At 34.6% G+C, this 18,050-nt stretch overlaps 1 protein-coding gene across 4 annotated transcripts; it reads left to right on the forward strand.

Moving 5' to 3' along the window:
• Positions 1 to 4,624: 4,624 nt before the first annotated feature.
• On the forward strand, positions 4,625 to 8,530 carry LOC107923140 (CSC1-like protein At3g21620). 4 transcript variants are annotated; one of them, XM_041081313.1, is made up of 11 exons: positions 4,625 to 5,218; positions 5,305 to 5,451; positions 5,559 to 5,694; positions 5,911 to 6,012; positions 6,076 to 6,195; positions 6,284 to 6,364; positions 6,454 to 6,794; positions 6,869 to 7,114; positions 7,215 to 7,539; positions 7,652 to 7,864; positions 8,107 to 8,530. In XM_041081313.1, the coding sequence occupies exons 1-11, from the start codon at positions 4,902 to 4,904 to the stop codon at positions 8,362 to 8,364; spliced, it is 2,286 nt and encodes a 761-aa protein (XP_040937247.1). In that variant the 5' UTR covers positions 4,625 to 4,901; the 3' UTR covers positions 8,365 to 8,530. The 4 variants fall into 4 exon arrangements, with proteins under 4 accessions (XP_040937247.1, XP_040937246.1, XP_016708845.1 ...); XM_016853356.2 differs by having other exon boundaries at positions 4,626 to 5,218; positions 7,631 to 7,864; XM_041081312.1 differs by having other exon boundaries at positions 5,911 to 6,195.
• The last annotated feature ends 9,520 nt before the right edge of the window (positions 8,531 to 18,050 follow it).

Raw genomic sequence — 18,050 nt, forward strand, 5'->3', positions numbered from 1 at the left:
TTTACAGCCTCCTGTTTTGCAAGCTTGAGCAAGGTCAAAAAGATGTGGCTTATTGATAGTAGATGTACTCACCACATGGCTTCGGACAAAAGCATGTTCAAGGAGCTAGACACCACCTCTGTGTCCAAAGTCAGAATTGGGAATGGTGAGCTCCTCGAGGTCAAAGGCAAGGGCAAGGCTGTGATTAGCACCAAGTCAGGTAACAAAACCATTTCTGAGGTTCTTTATGTGCCTGGCATTGACCAAAATTTGCTAAGTGTTGGTCAGCTATTAAAGAAGGGTTACTCTCTCTCTTTTAAAGGTAAAACTTGTATGATCAAAGATGTTACTGACCAAGTGTTAGCAACAGTAGCCATGAATGATCGAACCTTCTTTTTGGATGTGAATCAGCTAGAACCAAGAGTACATGCAGCTTAGGCTGATGGATCAAGTTTGTGGCACAAAAGGTTGGGGCATGTGAACTACAAGTCACTTGGCTTGCTACAAAAAATGAATTTGGTTGAAGATATGTCTAAGATCGAGCCTAAAAAGGATGTGTGAGAGATCTGTAAACTTGGAAAGCAGACCAAACTGCCTTTCCCTGTCAACAAAGCTTGGAGAGCTCAAAACAAGCTCCAACTGGTCCATACAGACATCTGTGGACCTATGAAGACCACCTCCTTGAATGGCAGTAGATATTTTGCACTGTTCATTGATGACTGCACCAAGTTTTGTTGGGTAAACTTCTTGAAACAAAAGTCAGATGCAGCTGATTTCTTTTGCAAATTCAAGGCATTGGCTGAAAACCAAGCCAGCTGCAAGCTGAAATGCTTAAGATCAGATAATGGAACCGAATATGTGTCTCAGAGGTTTCAAAATATATGTGATGAAGCTGGGATACAACACCAACTGACTACCATTTACACACCACAGCAGAATGGTATTTGTGAGAGGAAGAATAGGACAGTCCTCGATATGGCTAGGTGCCTTCTGTTTGAGGCCAAAATGCCTAATAATTTTTGGGCTGAGGCTGTAAACACATCTGTCTATTTATTGAATAGACTTCCAAAAAATGCAGTTAAGGGCAAGACACCTTTTGATGCTTTGTTTGGACAAAAACCAACTGTCTCACACTTGAAGGTGTTTGGCTATTTGTGTTATGCACTGGTGCCAGCAGAGAGGAGAACTAAGCTGGAAAAGAGGTCCATGCCAGGAGTGTTTGTTGGCTATAGCAGTGTGAAGAAGGGTTATAGGATCTTTGATCCATCGACCAAGAAGATTAGGGTGAGCATGGATGTGAAGTTTAATGAAGCAAGCTGATGGAAATGGGATGGAACTGATACAAGTCTGCTTGAGGAAGATCAGAATGACCTTAACTTGCAGTATGCTGAGATTGAAGCTAAAGCTGAAGATGATTATGATGATGCACCTGTTAGAGGTACTAGGACATTAACAGATATTTATGAAAGTATGTTGTGACCATGGTTAAGCCCTCCTACTATGATGAAGCTGCAAAAGAGAGCTACTGGCAAGAAGCTATGGAAGCTGAATTGAGAATAATTCACAAGAATGACACTTGGGAGCTAGTTAACAGGCCAGCAAATAGAAAAGTTATTGGTGTCAAATGGGTGTTCAGGACCAAGAACAATGCAGATGGGTCACTGAACAAACACAACGCCAGGTTGGTTATGAAGGAATATTGTCAGCAGCAAGGAGTCGATTTCTTTGAAATCTTTGCACCTGTTGCAAGGTTGGACACCATAAGGCTATTGTTTGCCTTGGCAGCTTAGAAATAGTAGAAAGTGCATCAATTGGATGTCAAATCACATTTCTGAATAGATTTATCAAGGAAGAAATCTTCATTGAACAGCCTGAAGATTTTAATGTCCCTGGTAAGAAACACAAAGTCTACAAGCTCAAGAAGGCCTTATATGGCCTAAAACAGGCACCAAGGGCTTGGTATGACAGGATAGATGCCTATTTTTCAAGGCTCGAGTTCACAAAGAGCATAAGTGAGCCTACTCTTTATGTTAAGAAGGTTAGAGAGGAGACTTTGCTGATTGTATCCTTGTATGTTGATGACTTGCTAGTAATTGGCAGTAAAGGTGAGCTGATTGAAGACTTTAAAAAGCAAATGCAAGATATTTTTGAGATGACTAATCTTTGTTTGATGACATACTTCCTTGGTATGGAGGTAAATCAGGAAGAGCAAGGCATTTTCAAAAGCCAGCAAGCATTTGCACTGAAAGTTCTAAGCAAATTCAGCATGTCAAAGTGCAAGCGTGCTAGCACTCCTGTTGCACTAGGAAAGAAACTGTCAAGCACCAGTGAGCATGACTGAGTGGATGAAAAGGGGTACAAGAGCTTGGTTGGTTACCTACTCTATTTGACAGTAACAAGGCCAGACATCATGTATGCAGTTAGCCTTCTCTCGAGATTCATGCTACTGCTGCATTGTTGCACATTTTAAAGCTGCTAAAAGAGTTCTAAGATATGTCAAAGGAACCTTAAATTTTAGTGTGAAGTTTGAAAAAGAAGAGGAGCTAAAGTTTGTTGGTTATTCAGACAGTGATTGGGCTGGCTCAATTGATGATATGAAGAGTACATCAGGCTACTTCTTCACTCTAAGTTCAAGTGTTTTCAGCTGGATTCAAAGAAACAACAGATAGTAGCTCAATCCACTGCAGAAGCTGAGTACATCGTAGCTGCTATTGCTGTTAATTAGGCTATTTGGCTTAGAAAGCTACTAAATGATTTGAATGCTAATCAAGCAGAGGCAATTGAGATCAAAGTTGACAATCAGTCAGCTGTAGCAATTTCCAAGAACCCTATGTTCCATGGCAAAACGAAGCATTTTAATATTAGATATTACTTTTGTGAATTAGGCTGAATTGACAAAGGAAATTAGCTTGGTCCATTGTTGTTCGAGGGATCAATTTGCTGATATTTTGACCAAGCCATTGGCTGTTGCAAGATTTGAGTGTTTGAGAAAGGAAATTGGAATTAGCTGCTTAGTAGCCAAGGATGAGTGTTCAATGATGGCAACTAAAGCAGCAACATGAAATCTGCCATGCAACCATGCACAAGCATACAAGTAACCCGGATGAAATGCAGCAGCATGCAAGTGACCAAGCAGTCCAGTAGCAGCATGCAAGTGACCAAGCAGTCCAGTAGCTGTACGCTTTTGTCCACTATGTAATCAGGGTTAATTAGTACCTGTGATAGTTGAATTTTTGTTGTTTTTAATGTAACTTTTGTATTTGCTAAGGATTAACCAGATACTTAGCTGATTTGGTAGGTTTTAGGTAGTCATTATGTTGGTTTAACAGCTTATTTACTTGCATAAGCAAGCTTTGTTTTCTTTCAATGTAATCCTTCTACTTATGTACATATAATTTAAACTATTCAAGTAATGAGAGTTGCCAATTTGTTCTCTCAATTGTTCATCCAAAATTTGCTTCTGTTTTTGAGTTTTCAAACACAAAAAATTCTCTGTTATTCTTTTGTTGATCATTTTGATTAAAACTTAACACTATCGAATCAGATGGATTTGAAATTCATTGGTTTCACTTTTTCCTCATTCCTAATAAAATCACGTTAAAAATTAATTGAAAATGTTAATTAGTTTCATTAGAGAGTAAAAGTGATATTTAACCATATATATATATAAATTAGTAATTTTCTGATTCAATAAAACGATTTAATTTTATTTCCTACTTAATTTTTCATTGAAATGAAAATTTATTTTAAAATAAGGCTTATTTGATATATTAAAAAAATTATACCCCATTTAGCATCTAATTTTATTCTATTAAATTTAGATAAAGGTAATAATTTTAAACAATAAAAAAATAAATATTTTTAAAGTTTTTATAATTAAGAAAGAGATGGATTGTTTGGATTCAATCCAAACTTTCATAAATCAATATATATATATAATTTTATACAGCTCAAATTGACTAAATTTTTTGGGTTCATGCAAAAAAAATTTACGATACTTATAATTTAAATATAATTATGTTATTTCTTCATAATATAGTTTTGAAATTAAAACAACAAGAATACCTTAATAGTTAATACGCTTTAGATAATGGCCTAAAAATGTGAATTAATATATATATATAAATATATATAATTTATAATATAGTTTTAATATACGCTTTATTATTTATATTATAAATTATATATATTAATTCAAGCCTATATTAAAACTATATATATAACAGTTAATAGTAGCAATAGCATATATTAAAGGAAGAATTTTATTATGTAAGAAAATAATATTTTTTGAGTTGATTAAAAATGGTTTGATTTAATTTTTAATATTTTCATAATGAATTTGAAATAAAATTAAATATAAAAGTGATACGATGAATAAAGAAGATAATTATGTGAAATAAAATTATAAGTATTAATTAGAATTAGTTTCAATTAAAAAATATCAAAAACCAAAAAAATTCATTTTGGTTTATTTGATTTTCTAAATAGATTTGATTTATATTCTATTTAAGTGATTAACTCGATTTATTTGATTTTCAGTATTAAAAAACCAAATGCGACTTTGACCCGACAAACAACCGTTATATCTTCTTCGTTACCACCAATCAATGTACAATGTAATATAATATTTAATAAAAAAAGAAAGAAAAGGAAAAACTGCTCCCCTGCATCAGTTGATGTTAAAAATAAATAAATAAATAAATTCTTCCTACCTGACCTGATATCTCTGTTTCCTTTTATACTCTGATCCTTTGCCTTTACAGAAAACAGACAAAGATGGAATGTGCAAATCCCACCACCATATCTTAACCTTCCACTTGATTTCCTTTTCACACACCTTTGATTTTCTCTCCTTTTTATTTAATTTTTTTTTCTCAGTTTCCAGGAAAGTGGTGTTTGTTGATCGTTGACGCAAATAAAACATGGCTACTCTAAACGATATCGGGGTTGCAGCAGCTATCAATATTCTCACAGCATTCGCTTTCTTTTTAGCATTTGCAATGCTTCGGATTCAACCAGTGAATGACAGGGTTTACTTCCCCAAATGGTATATCAAAGGCTTAAGAAGCAGTCCTTTGGTGAATGGAAGTGCGTTTGCAAGCAAGTTCGTGAACTTGGACCTGAGGTCATACACCAGGTTTCTGAACTGGATGCCTGCCGCACTCCAAATGCCGGAGCCTGAGCTGATCGACCATGCCGGATTGGATTCAGCTGTTTACTTGAGGATTTACTTGTTGGGGTATGTATTTGTATTGAAACACTAGTAATAAATCAGAAATTGGTTTTGATCATGATGGGGCTAGTGGGATGTTGGTTTGGTGGCAGGCTTAAAATATTTGGTCCCATAGCATTGATAGCATTTACGGTGACGATTCCAGTTAATTGGAGCAATAATACATTGGAGCATTCGGGTTTAACATACAGCGATATAGATAAGACCTCTATATCAAATATTCCGATTGGATCGCATAAGTATGCTTTCTCACTACACTTTACTAGTTGAATTAGTTTTCTAAATAATCATATGACAAAATAAATTGCTGCTTCGTTCTTCTTCTTTTTTTAATTATTAACTGTAGGTTTTGGACGCATTTAGTACTGGCATATTGCTTTACGTTTTGGACATGCTACGTTTTGAAAAGAGAGTATGAGATAGTGGCAGCTATGAGATTGCATTTCCTTGCGTCGGACCAACGACGCCCTGACCAATTTACAGTAACCTCTATTTCTATTACTTCTTTCATAAGAGAATCAAGTCTAGATTTGATAAATAAGGTGAATTTTTATAAAGTCTACTTTTGAACCCACTCACATTGAAGCAGATAAGTAATTATGTGGGGTTTAAGAGAATCCTACTGCTATGAAGATTTAAATTATGATAAAGAATGAAGTCCAGTTCTTGTTCTGTGACATCATTTTGTTGGTATAAAGGTACTGGTCAGAAACGTCCCACCTGATCCCGATGAATCAGTTACTGATCTTGTCCAACATTTCTTCCTTGTCAACCATCCACATCACTATCTCAGTCACCAGGTTTGGTCTCTTACATCAACATTAAAAATCATATCATCCGCCATAACCTTTTCTTTGTTGCAGCTTGTTTACAACGCTAACAAGCTCTCAGAATTGGTCAATGAGAAGAAGAAAATTCAGAATTGGCTAGACTTCTATCAAAATAAATACAAAAGGAATCCCTTAAAGAGACCTTCATTGAAGGTACTCATTTTTTTTTTTTGGTAAAATATTTAGTTTAATATTCAACTCAAAACAAAGTTCATTTGATGAGTTTCTCTCCATCAAGCAGACTGGTTTCCTTGGCCTTTGGGGAAACAGAGTAGATGCAATCGATTTTTATACATCCATTGTTGAGAGATTATCTAGAGATGTAAGTAGCATTTGGTTAGATTATAGTAACAGTGGTAATAATATGGAAGTATGGGCTTAAGTATCTGTTCCTTTAATGACTGTTGTCAGATATGTGGTGAGAGAGAGAAGGTTAATAGCAACAGAAAATCAATCATGCCAGCAGCATTCGTTTCCTTCAAAACTCGATGGGGAGCTGCTGTGTGTGCACAAACCCAACAATCTAGGAACCCAACTACGTGGCTGACCGAGTGGGCTCCTGAACCACGAGATGTTTACTGGGAAAACCTAGCCATTCCATTTGTTTTTCTCACAATTCGAAGGCTTATTGCTGCCGTTGCATTTTTCTTTCTTACATTCTTTTTCATGATCCCTATAGCTATTGTACAATCGCTTGCTAACATTGAGAGCATTGAGAAAGCGCTTCCCTTCCTCAAACCCATAATTGAAGTGTGAGTTCCTTTTCTTCTTCATCTTCTTTCTGCTCATACCTAGCATAAATTACCAACATCCATGTTTCATGCAGGAAATTCATAAAGTCATTCATCCAAGGTTTTCTTCCTGGGATTGCTCTGAAGATATTTCTTTTGTTGCTGCCTACTATATTGATGATGATGTCAAAGTTCGAAGGATTTATTAGCCTATCTGCTCTGGAAAGGAGATCTGCAAGTAGATATTATTTCTTCCAATTTATTAATGTTTTTCTTGGGAGCATAATAACCGGAACTGCGTTTCAGCAACTTAATCATTTTATCCACCAATCTACTAGTCAGTACGTTCTCATATATATGCCTTGTAATTTATAGTACAATTGCTCGATTAGCTTATGACCATCCTCTCTGTTTGCCATTGCCTTACATGTCTCCTTGTAGGATACCAAAGACAATTGGGGTCTCAATTCCAATGAAGGCAACATTCTTCATTACTTATATAATGGTTGATGGTTGGGCCGGAGTTGCTGGGGAGATACTGAGGTTGAAGCCCCTGATAATCTACCACTTAAAGAATTCCTTCTTGGTTAACACCGAAAAGGACCGGGAAGAAGCAATGGATCCCGGGACCGTTGGCTTTAATACCGGCGAACCTCAAATACAACTTTACTTCCTACTCGGTCTTGTTTATGCTGTGGTGACTCCGATACTGCTTCCCTTCATAACAGTATTCTTTGCCTTGGCTTATGTCGTATACCGTCATCAGGTAACAACTAAACTAATATGCTTATGCCAACTGTTTGTTCCATTTTCTCCTAGAAATTCTTGCTCTAATACATACCGAAATGAACTTGTAGATCATAAATGTTTACCATCAGGAATATGAAAGTGCTGCAGCATTCTGGCCTGATGTTCATGTCCGTGTCGTTGCGGCCTTAATCGTCTCACAGCTGCTACTAATGGGATTATTGAGCACTAAAGAAGCTTCTCAGTCGACTCCATTGCTTATCACCCTTCCCGTATTGACCATATGCTTCCACAGATTCTGCAAAGGGCGTTATGAACCAGCTTTCGTTAGATATCCTTTACAGGTTAGTTGTACTGATCTAAATTAGACGCAAGATTTTGGTATTTCTTTGGTGCTTCTATTTTTCCGTTGCAAATGCCAATATTTGAACTTCATACGTGGGGGATGATAATCAATTAGGCTAAACTCCAAGTTTGCATTACTTATAAAAGGGAAACGAAGTAAAAGGGTTTTTTTTTTTTTTTCCTTTATGTACACATTATATTACAACTGGAATTCATAGCAACTCTTCTGGGTTTATTCCAGGAAGCAATGATAAAAGATACATTGGAGCGAGCAAAAGAAGCAAACTTGAACTTGAAAGGGTTCCTTCAAAATGCGTATATCCACCCGGTTTTCAAATCTGCGGATGGCAGTGATAGTGAGAGTGAGAGTGAGTGGGAGCGTTCCCCAGCACTGGTTGCAACAAAACGCACGTCGAAAAGGTTTACTCCAATGCCTAGTAAAGATGGTGGATCATTGCTCTCCCTAGACCAAGTTAACGATGAATGTCTAAAACCTTAAGAATTAGGCTGCCTTTGGATGAGCTTTTTTCACCAGTGAAGTACAATTGGGTACTCAACCTTACGAGTCTACTGTTTGGTTCACCAGTCCAGTGTAGTGAAAAAAAAATTCAATCTCACTGCAACAGTGAAACGGGACTAAAGCAAAGAGCAGCAGTTAAAGGCAACTGGGAAAATACCCATACTTCTATTTATATCATTTTATCATTTTATCCTTTAAATTTTGGCCTAAGTTCTTCCCCAATCTTATTTGTTTTGGGAAGAAAATAACCAAATTCACAGATAACTACGAAAGCTCTTCAACTATAATGTTATTATTTGCGAAAATAATATTTATTATTGTTATAAAAGAATATTTAACTATAAAAAATTAAAAATTATTATCATTTTATCTAATAAATAATTTAAATTGATTATATAATTCATTAAAATATTTATAATAAAATATTAAAAGATACATTTTAATATTTTATTAAATGAATTTATAAATTCACATATTTTAATAATTTTATATAAGTAAAATAATTTAAAAACTTCTATTATATATCAATTCTAATATGATGTCCTTAATAGTCATTTTTTATTTTCACCGCTACAGCTGCGTTTGAATCCAAACACACACTCCACCGCTGTTTCTAATCTCACTGCTACAGTATCCAATCTCATCGCTACAGTAACTAATCTCACCGCCACCGCTGTTTTTAACCTCACCGGAGCTAAACACACCGCCCATCCAAACTAAACCTTAGAAGGTCCATTGTTAGATATTGGTTCACTCTCGCACTGTATATGTGTGAGGTCTTTAGGAGGTTTTAAGTGGTTGAATTCTCCTCACCCTCAGCCCCATTCTGATACCATTGTAAATGATAATTAAAGAAAGCAATGAAGAGAAATTTCTTTCTTAATTTTTATTTCGGGGGTTAAATTTTAAAATCTTCAGATTTTACTTTTCCAACCAAATTTTAATAACTTTACAGCCAAAGGTATCTTTACAAAGCTTCCAACCGAGAACCATCACCAGTGTCGGCGTCTCTCCCTCTTCGACGGTGAGAACTCAGATGACTTGTGTCTTCTCCTTTTATCTTTTGTTTAATAAATTTGTTCTGAATTTTAGAAAATTTTCTTTGGAAACCCCCCCCCAAAAAAACTCATATACAATTTTTTTAACTTTCCATAATTGAGCTTGATTGGTTTGCAACAGCAAAATTCATTCCAAATCTGAGTTTTTCATATTTCACTTCTGAAATCAGGCATATTTTTCATAGATTTGAGCCCTTCTCTTCTTCGTTTTGTAATATGAATTTCATCTCTACTTCTCGGTACGAAATTATCAAATTTGTTTAATTTTCTCTGTTTCTTCTTGTTTCACTACTGTTCTCTTCAATGATCTGCTACTTCCTTGTATCCGTGAATTGAAAAGAAGCTAATGTAGTTAGCTTGTGCCATGTGTTTTTTGGAAGCCAATTTTTTGGTTGAATCGATCAACAAATCTGGGAACATAAGCTAGAAATGTTTTATAGTTGAATGGCATCTTCATGGCTCTAAGCTGGTAAGGTGGGATTAGAACCCCATAAGCCTTCGATCAGGAAAGTCTTCCACAAAAGTTCTCAATTGAAATATGTATAAATATAAAAGATGCGTTGGGTTGGATCCCATGCGCGTCTTTTTGAATTTGACTTGACATTTTATACTTCTTTTTTTCTTGCTTATGCCACTATATATGGATTACAATTTATAATATACCACAAATTATGTAAATTTTAACATCTTATATAAATTTATAATTTAATGATTTATAAAAGGGTAAAATTATAATTTAATTTTGATATTTGAATTTGTTCACTTATCTTAATTTAGTACTTAGGTTTTATTTTTGTTAAGTTGATACCTAAATTTTTATTCCATCCACTATATTGACACTTTTTTTAATGGTGTTAGATTTGAAACATGTGGTTTTATGAAATTATGTCATGTATCAATGATAATTTATCATCCGAAAAGTTATTAAAAATATTTTTCTAAAAATAGATTATAAATTATAATTAAAAAATTATAAACTAGCAAAATTACCAAAAAAAAAATTAAATCAAAACTTTTTTTTTCTTACTTCATTAACTTTATTTTTCTTTTTATTTTTTTAATTTCTTTTCCTTGACTAATTATCTAAAAAGGTCCATTTCCAAACATATTTATGAAAATGGACCGATTACACCATTATTCACTGAAAATGGCCACTTTTTGCAAAAAGCGCCTACGTGGCCGCGTTTAAGGGGGAAATTGCCATCAAAGCGCGCCCCCAAGGGAGCGTTTTTTGCCACGTCAGCGTTTGCTTAGTGTTTTTATATGTTAGGGATATTTGCATGTTTAGTTCTTAGGGTTTTTTAGGGTTTTTAAGGTTAGGGTTTTGCCAAAATAAGTTAGGGTTTAGTGTTTAGGTTTTTGTTAAAACAAATTAGGGTTTAGAGTTTTAGTAGATTTTAAAAATAAATCAGGATTTTGTGTTATTTTATAAAAATTATTTAAATTAAGGTTTAGGATTGTTAAATAAATTAAGTAAATTAGGGTTTTTAGGGTTTTAAATAAATTAAGTTAGGGTTTTAAATAAATTAAGGTTTTAAATAAGTTAAATTAGGGTTTATGGTTTTTAGATAAATTAGAGTTTTAGGGTTTTAAATAAATTAAATTAGGGTGTAGGGTTTAGGGTTAAATTTAATTAAATTAGGGTTTATTTTTTTAACAAAATTGACTATTTTGTACCTTGAAAAAATAATTTTGAGAACACGTTTCTAAACAAATAGTGTAAAAAAAGCTTCAAGCATGATGCACTGTCAGTAAAATTACAAAAAAAAAAGCTCCCATGTGGACACTCTTTTTCTACAGTAGTGTAATACCCCGAAAATTTTTATAGTAAAATATTATCCGTGATATAGTAAAATAAGGAAATAAAGTGACAAAAAGAGAAATTTTAAGTTATGTCAATATTGGGAAGTATATTATGACATATTGATTCAAGAAAGGATTAAATTGTAAAAGTGAGAAAAGTTTTGTGGCCTAAGAGTAAATACTCAAAATTTGAAGGATTAAAGTGTAAATATGAAAAGTTGAAGGACTAATAGTGCAAATATTTTAAGGTTGGAATGATCTAGAAACTAAGGAAAATTGATGAATTAGGACCAAATTGAATTGGTGAATTATGAGGGACTAAATTGTAATTTTACTAAATTAAGTGACGACTCAAGATTGGAATTTTAAAAGATCACAAAGGGCAAAATGGTCAATTGGAAGAGAGAGAAATCTAGAGACAATGATGATGTTGGAGATATTTTAGATAAATTAAATAAATAAATATTAGTTTATTAATACTTTAAATTAATTTTTAAATGATATTTTATTATTTTATTATTATTTTATTTAATATATATATATGTAAGGAAAGAAAGGGGAGGATGATCACCATTCTCATGCAACTAACGTGAGAAGAAGAAGAAGAAAGAAAGTTTTCCTTTTCTTACAATTTAGTCCCTGAGTCTAAAATATGCAAATTAGCCATGCTAAATGAATATTCATATATGTTTTCCTCCTCCTCCTCTCTATTCCACATCCTTAATGTATATAACACACTTGTAAGTAACATTATCTATATATATTTTTTATTTACTTTTATGAATATTCAAGCTGTCCATCTGTGTCATAGTCACTAAATTATTTATATCTGGAGCTATAGAGCTCCAAATTAAGATCCAAAAATTTTCCCTGAAACTATACATATATATCTTCTTGCCATAAAATTTTCAGAATTTTTGGTTTAGCCAATAAGTACAGTTTATTCTTTAAAGTTACCCCTGTTCTGTTGTCTGACAGTTCTGACCCTTCTTTACTAAAAATTAATTATCTTTTCGTACAAGATTAAAATGATGTCATATTTTGTTTATATTGAAAATAGACTAATTCAGAATTCTAAACATATAAATTTAAGCCCACAATTATTTTTATCCAATTTTTTATGATTTTATAAAGTCAGAACAGGGGAACCCGAAATCATTCTGACCCTATCTCACAAAATTCATCATCTCTCATGATTTACAATTCCATTGCTTACATCATTTATTCTATAAGAAACAAGACTTAATAAGCTTTAATTTCATATTTTATTCATCATTTAATTATATTTCTAAAATTTTTGATGATTTTTCAAAGTTAGACTACTACTGCTGTCCAAAACTATTTTAGTACAATATATTAATTACCATGTTATAACACCCTTATTTTCTTTTTCTACACCATTTGTCATCACTTTCTCTTATTTTCTCTTCACTAACATATCAAGAACATAGGACCTTATCTAAGAAAACTCTACTATAACATTATTTCCATGCTTTGTCAATAATAACAAACTTAAAAACATATTGAAATCTTGATGTACTTACCTTTTCTTATTGACTTCAATCTTTAACTTGATTTTTCTCTCTCCTCCAGCTTCTATTTCTTGAATCCAACTTGATATTCTTGCTCCCCATCATCTCCTTTCTATCTTTCTCTCTTGATGGCTATGGAAATTCTTTCAATTTTCAAGTGAAAATAATGAAATTTTGGAGGAAGGACTAAATTGTAAGAAAAGGAAAACTTTCTTTCTTCTTCTTCTTCTCATGTTAGTTGCATGAGAATGGTGACCATCCTCCCCTTTCTTTCCTTACATATATATATTAAATAAAATAAATAAAAATAAAAAAATATCATTTAAAATCAATTTAAAGTATTAATAAACTAATATTTATTTATTTAATTTATCTAAAATATCTCCAACATCATCATTGTCTCTAGATTTCTCTCTCTTCCAATTGACCATTTTGCCCTTTGTGATCTTTTAAAATTCCAATCTTAAGTCATCACTTAATTTGGTAAAATTGCAATTTAGTCCCTCATAATTCTTCACCTATTCAATTTGGTCCTAATTCATCAATTTCCTTGGTTTCTAGATCATTCCACTCTTAAAATATTTGCACTATTAGTCCTTCAACTTTTCATATTTATACTTTAATCCTTCAAATTTTGAGTATTTACTCTTGGGCCATAAAACTTTTCTCACTTTTACAATTTAATCTTTTCTTGAATCAATATGTCATAATATACTTCCCAATATTGACATAACTCAAAATTTCCCTTTTTGTCACTTTATTTTCTTATTTTACTATATCACGGATAATATTTTACTATAAAAATTTTTGGGGTATTGCAAGTAGTTCCTAAAAAAATAATTTTGAGAAAACGTTTCTGAACAAATAGTGTCAAAAACGCTTCAAGCAGGATGTAGTATCAGCAAAATTACGGAAAAAAGCTATCACGTGGACTCTCTTTTTTCTACAGTAGTTCATGAAAAAATAATTTTGAGAAGACGTTTTTGAACAAATAGTGTCAAAAACGCTTCAAGCAGGATGCACTGCCAGCAAAATTACAGGAAAAAGCTCCCACGCAGATGCTCTTTTTCTACAGTAGTTCTTGAAAAAATAATTTTGAAAAGATGTTTCTAAACAAATAATGTCAAAAATGTTTCAAGCAGGATGCAATATTGGAAAAATTTCTAAAAAAAACTCCCACGTGGACGCTCTTTTTCTATAGTAGTTAATGATTGGCCTTAGGCTATAAACGAGGCAAATTTTATTCTCAGGATGCAAAGTTACAGCAAGTAAAATTCGAGAGACTAAGTAAAATAAAAATTTAAGATGAGTGAACGTATTAGTGCTGTTATTTACTATGATAGTGATGTCCGTGACACCGATAACTGCGTTATTTTTTATCAGAGAACACAACACGAATGGTTTTTAACCAGAGTATAGATTTTACAGAATTTCATAAAAAAATTAGGCGCAAAATCTTCGGAATGATTCCAAGTAGGGTTTCTTCTATTAAGTATCGATTTTGTATTTCAATTGATCCCGTGATATATGAACCATTTGTTATCAAAGGTGTTCGTAGCGTTGAGGAGATGGTGCAGACTCATCTTACTAGTAAATCACCCTATCTTGAGTTATATGTTCAATTTTCATCTCCAAATGAAACATTTGCGACTTCAACATCAACTGTTGTTCGAGAGGAATACACACCCCTAGCCAACACTCCGTTAGTAAGAGGCAGAACATGGAAGGGCCCATGTTTGGTGGCAGTATGGAAAACACAACTCCTACATGATACTCGGTTAGTGGATGGGACATGCACATCGGTAGGTCAATGTTTGATGCTAGAAATATGTATTGGGGAATGACATCAAGTTCTAGTAGTTGGAAATCCACATCTGATTGGAGACGTTATGAAATATCCACAAGAAAGGATGATATACTCCCTACAACGTCCACCTGCAAAGGGACCTCGTACATTGCAGATGATAGTGGGTTGGATGATGAGTCCGATGTGGATCTACCTCGAGAGCCCGGCCCCGATGGTGTAAAAGTTGCATTATTTTCTAAACTAGAGCCTATTCCATCCGAACCTAAAGACGTTGAAGGGGGTTCAGATAAAGAAGAAGAAGTTTTTTGATTCAGGGCGTACTCGCCTCTAGCCTATATGCATAATGTCGATATATCGGTAGATGATGTGTTGGAGTTTCCAGATCTACCATACAGAATGCGTGACCATACAGGTTCGACATTAGATTCGGGTGATTTGAAACTTAGTAAGGAGTTTTCCAGTAAGGATAGTTGTCTTGGTGATTTGAAACAACATAACATCAATCAGGGGGTTAACTACAGTGTGGTTAAATCCAAATCTGAAAAGTTCAAGGCCAAGTGAACAGTGCAAAATAGTACATGTTTATGGAAAATCATGGCTTCTTTTAGGAAAAAGACAGGCTTGTGGAAGATAAAAAAGTACAAAGGTCCACATACATGTGTTACCAGTACAGTATCACTGAGTGTTTAGGGTTTTAAATAATAATGTTATTACTTAATGTTGCATTATGTAACGTACTTCATTGACAGGTGTTTCATAAGATCATCCCAAGATGGATTCAGGCATGATAGCTAACTTAATACTATTGATATTGAAGACGGATCTCAGGACTTCTGTGTCATGCATAATTGCTAGTATTTGTAGCCAATTGAGGTACGTGCCCTCTTATCGCAAGGCTTGGATAGCTAAGCAAAAGGCATTGGAAAATATGCATAGTGGGTAGGACGCTTTATATAATGAGGTTTGGCAGTGGTGTCAGGTACTGGAGAGGTACGTCTCAAGTTGCATAACAGACCTTGAAACGGTCCCTACGTACTACAACAACTAATTGCTTCATGGATGCCAAGTGTTCAAGCATCTGTTCTGAAGCTTTAAGCAATGTCGGGATGCATTTGTGTACTGCAAGTCATTGGTACAAATTGACAATACCTTTATGTATGGTAAATACACTCATCGACTATTGCTAGTTGTGGCATAGGATGGCGGTGGGAGAATCCTTCCAATTGCATTTGCTATAACACCGGGAGAGTCAGCTGATAACTGAAATTTCTTTCTTTCTAAATTAAGGAAACATGTATGCCTCCAACCTGATATCTGCGTTATATCGGATCGGGACACTGGAATACTAGCCACAATCGAGCGACATGGAATCTTATAGGATCGCACACACCATCGGTATTGTCTAAGGCACGTTGCATCAAACTACTACGGACAATACCAATCTATGACTGAACGAAAGCAAGTGACCAACATAGGTATTTAATCTCTATTAATATACTTTCAGTTGTAATATTTAATTTTTTTAATAGAATATTGGTATGTAATTTTTGCTGAGATCAATAAAGACCGTTTTCATGAGATGTTGGGGAATTTACGTTCAGTTAATGATCAAGGCGCAGACTACCTTTGTAACATACCTTTCAAACAGTAGACACAAGCATACAACGGCGGCCTACGATATTGTCATATGACCACAAACCTGGTTGAATGCATAAATTATGTTCTAAAAGGAACGTATCATTTGTCGATAACCTCAGTTGTATGAGAGACATATTTTCATTTGGCGCCACTATTTCCAAAGCAAGCAACAAGTTATAAAGGCCAAATGCAGGGAGGCCATGTGTTGTTACGGAAGGTATTGCAAGAAATTAACAAGGCGAAAGCGTGGGCCAACACGATGCACACTATGTGTCACGATCACAACAACCTATGGTTTCATGTGATAGGGTTTGACAAGTGGAGCCAATATATTACCTGCGGACAATATCGTGTACACCTGATAAATAGGACTTGCGACTGTGGGACGTTTGACGTACTTCGTTATCTATGCACTCATGCAATTGCAGCTTGTCAGAATCTCTGTTTGGATTTCGTGAGATATGTCGACGAAGTGTACAAAATAGAAAACATGTACAATATGTGGAGACACATATTCCCACTGGCCCTAAATGAACGTAAGTGGTCATCCGTATCGCTTGCTCCGTTTAAAATTGTTACCGGATAGAGAATTGCATCACAAATCAAGAGGTCGACTTTGCTCGAGTAAAATACGTAATAATATGGATATCTAGGAAAGAATGAACCAACAGAAGTTGTGTGGATGGTGAAGGAACCCATGTTATACAATTCGATCATGTCCAAGCCGAAATAGTTGATTATTGCTGTTATGAAACGATGTTGCATTATTTCTATTCAGCCTTATTTAAAAGAACTTATATTTTATTCAAAATATAAAATTAATTTACTACTAAAATATTAAAAATAACTTATTTTTATTAAATGGAACAATATAGAAACAATTTCTACAAATATTTTAAAAAATCAATGTATATGACGGTCAGAATTAGTGCCACATGGGGGTGGACGATGATTACGCGTTGGATTCCTCCTTGGTTGCTCCTGCGAGGGTTTTGGTTGCTCTAGTTGCGGGTGTTGGAAGGATGACCCACCTTGGTAGAATAAAGAATGTGGAGGTGTTTGCATCACCCATAGCGAAGGTGCTTGAATCCTATAAGGCAATGGGGAATGGTAATTAGATGAGCTCGGCGACGGTGCCTCGTGCGATTTTTGCGGTGGCAATGGCCTATATATCATTAGTTGAGTCGGAGTCATCAGGAAAGGAGATGCACCGGGCCATGTATTCCAACATGGCATAGGACTGAAAAAAGGAAACATATAAGGTTAAGATACATATAAGGGCTAGGATACGCACCTGGCATAATCTAAAGGGGCTGTGATGTGGGTGTCGTCGATTGAGGCATTGGGCTCGGTGATTGTGTGGGTAGCGCTGTTGATGGGCCAAGTGATTGTATATGCGCTGTTGATAGGTCCGTGCCGTCATCCTTTCTCTTTGGATTTAAAAGGCCCCGTCGTTCTTTTTCCATACGGATTTACCGACGCCTCTGCTCTTCCGATAGCAAATATGGCTTGCCATGGATCCTAAACCATGGCATGTAATCTGGGGTGCATACTAACTCTGGGACGATGAACGGTTCGCGATCAGGTACATAATCATACTGATTTTTTCAAATTTCGATATATTTTGACTAGAATACTAGCCAATCTGTATTTGTTAGCTGTAAGTTGATTTTGTACTGGTCATCGAGCATCTCAGGTTTCTCAAAAATCGATTATCAGAATCCAAATTGTCACAACACTCTATCCGTCTGGTGCATCTTGATAGTAGCATAGTTGACCAATGGGACCTTAATATGCCAAATGCTCTGATTTTGAAAGAATTCTTCC

The sequence above is a fragment of the Gossypium hirsutum genome, chromosome A11 (assembly GCF_007990345.1).
Source record: "Gossypium hirsutum isolate 1008001.06 chromosome A11, Gossypium_hirsutum_v2.1, whole genome shotgun sequence".
NCBI lineage: Eukaryota > Viridiplantae > Streptophyta > Magnoliopsida > Malvales > Malvaceae > Gossypium > Gossypium hirsutum.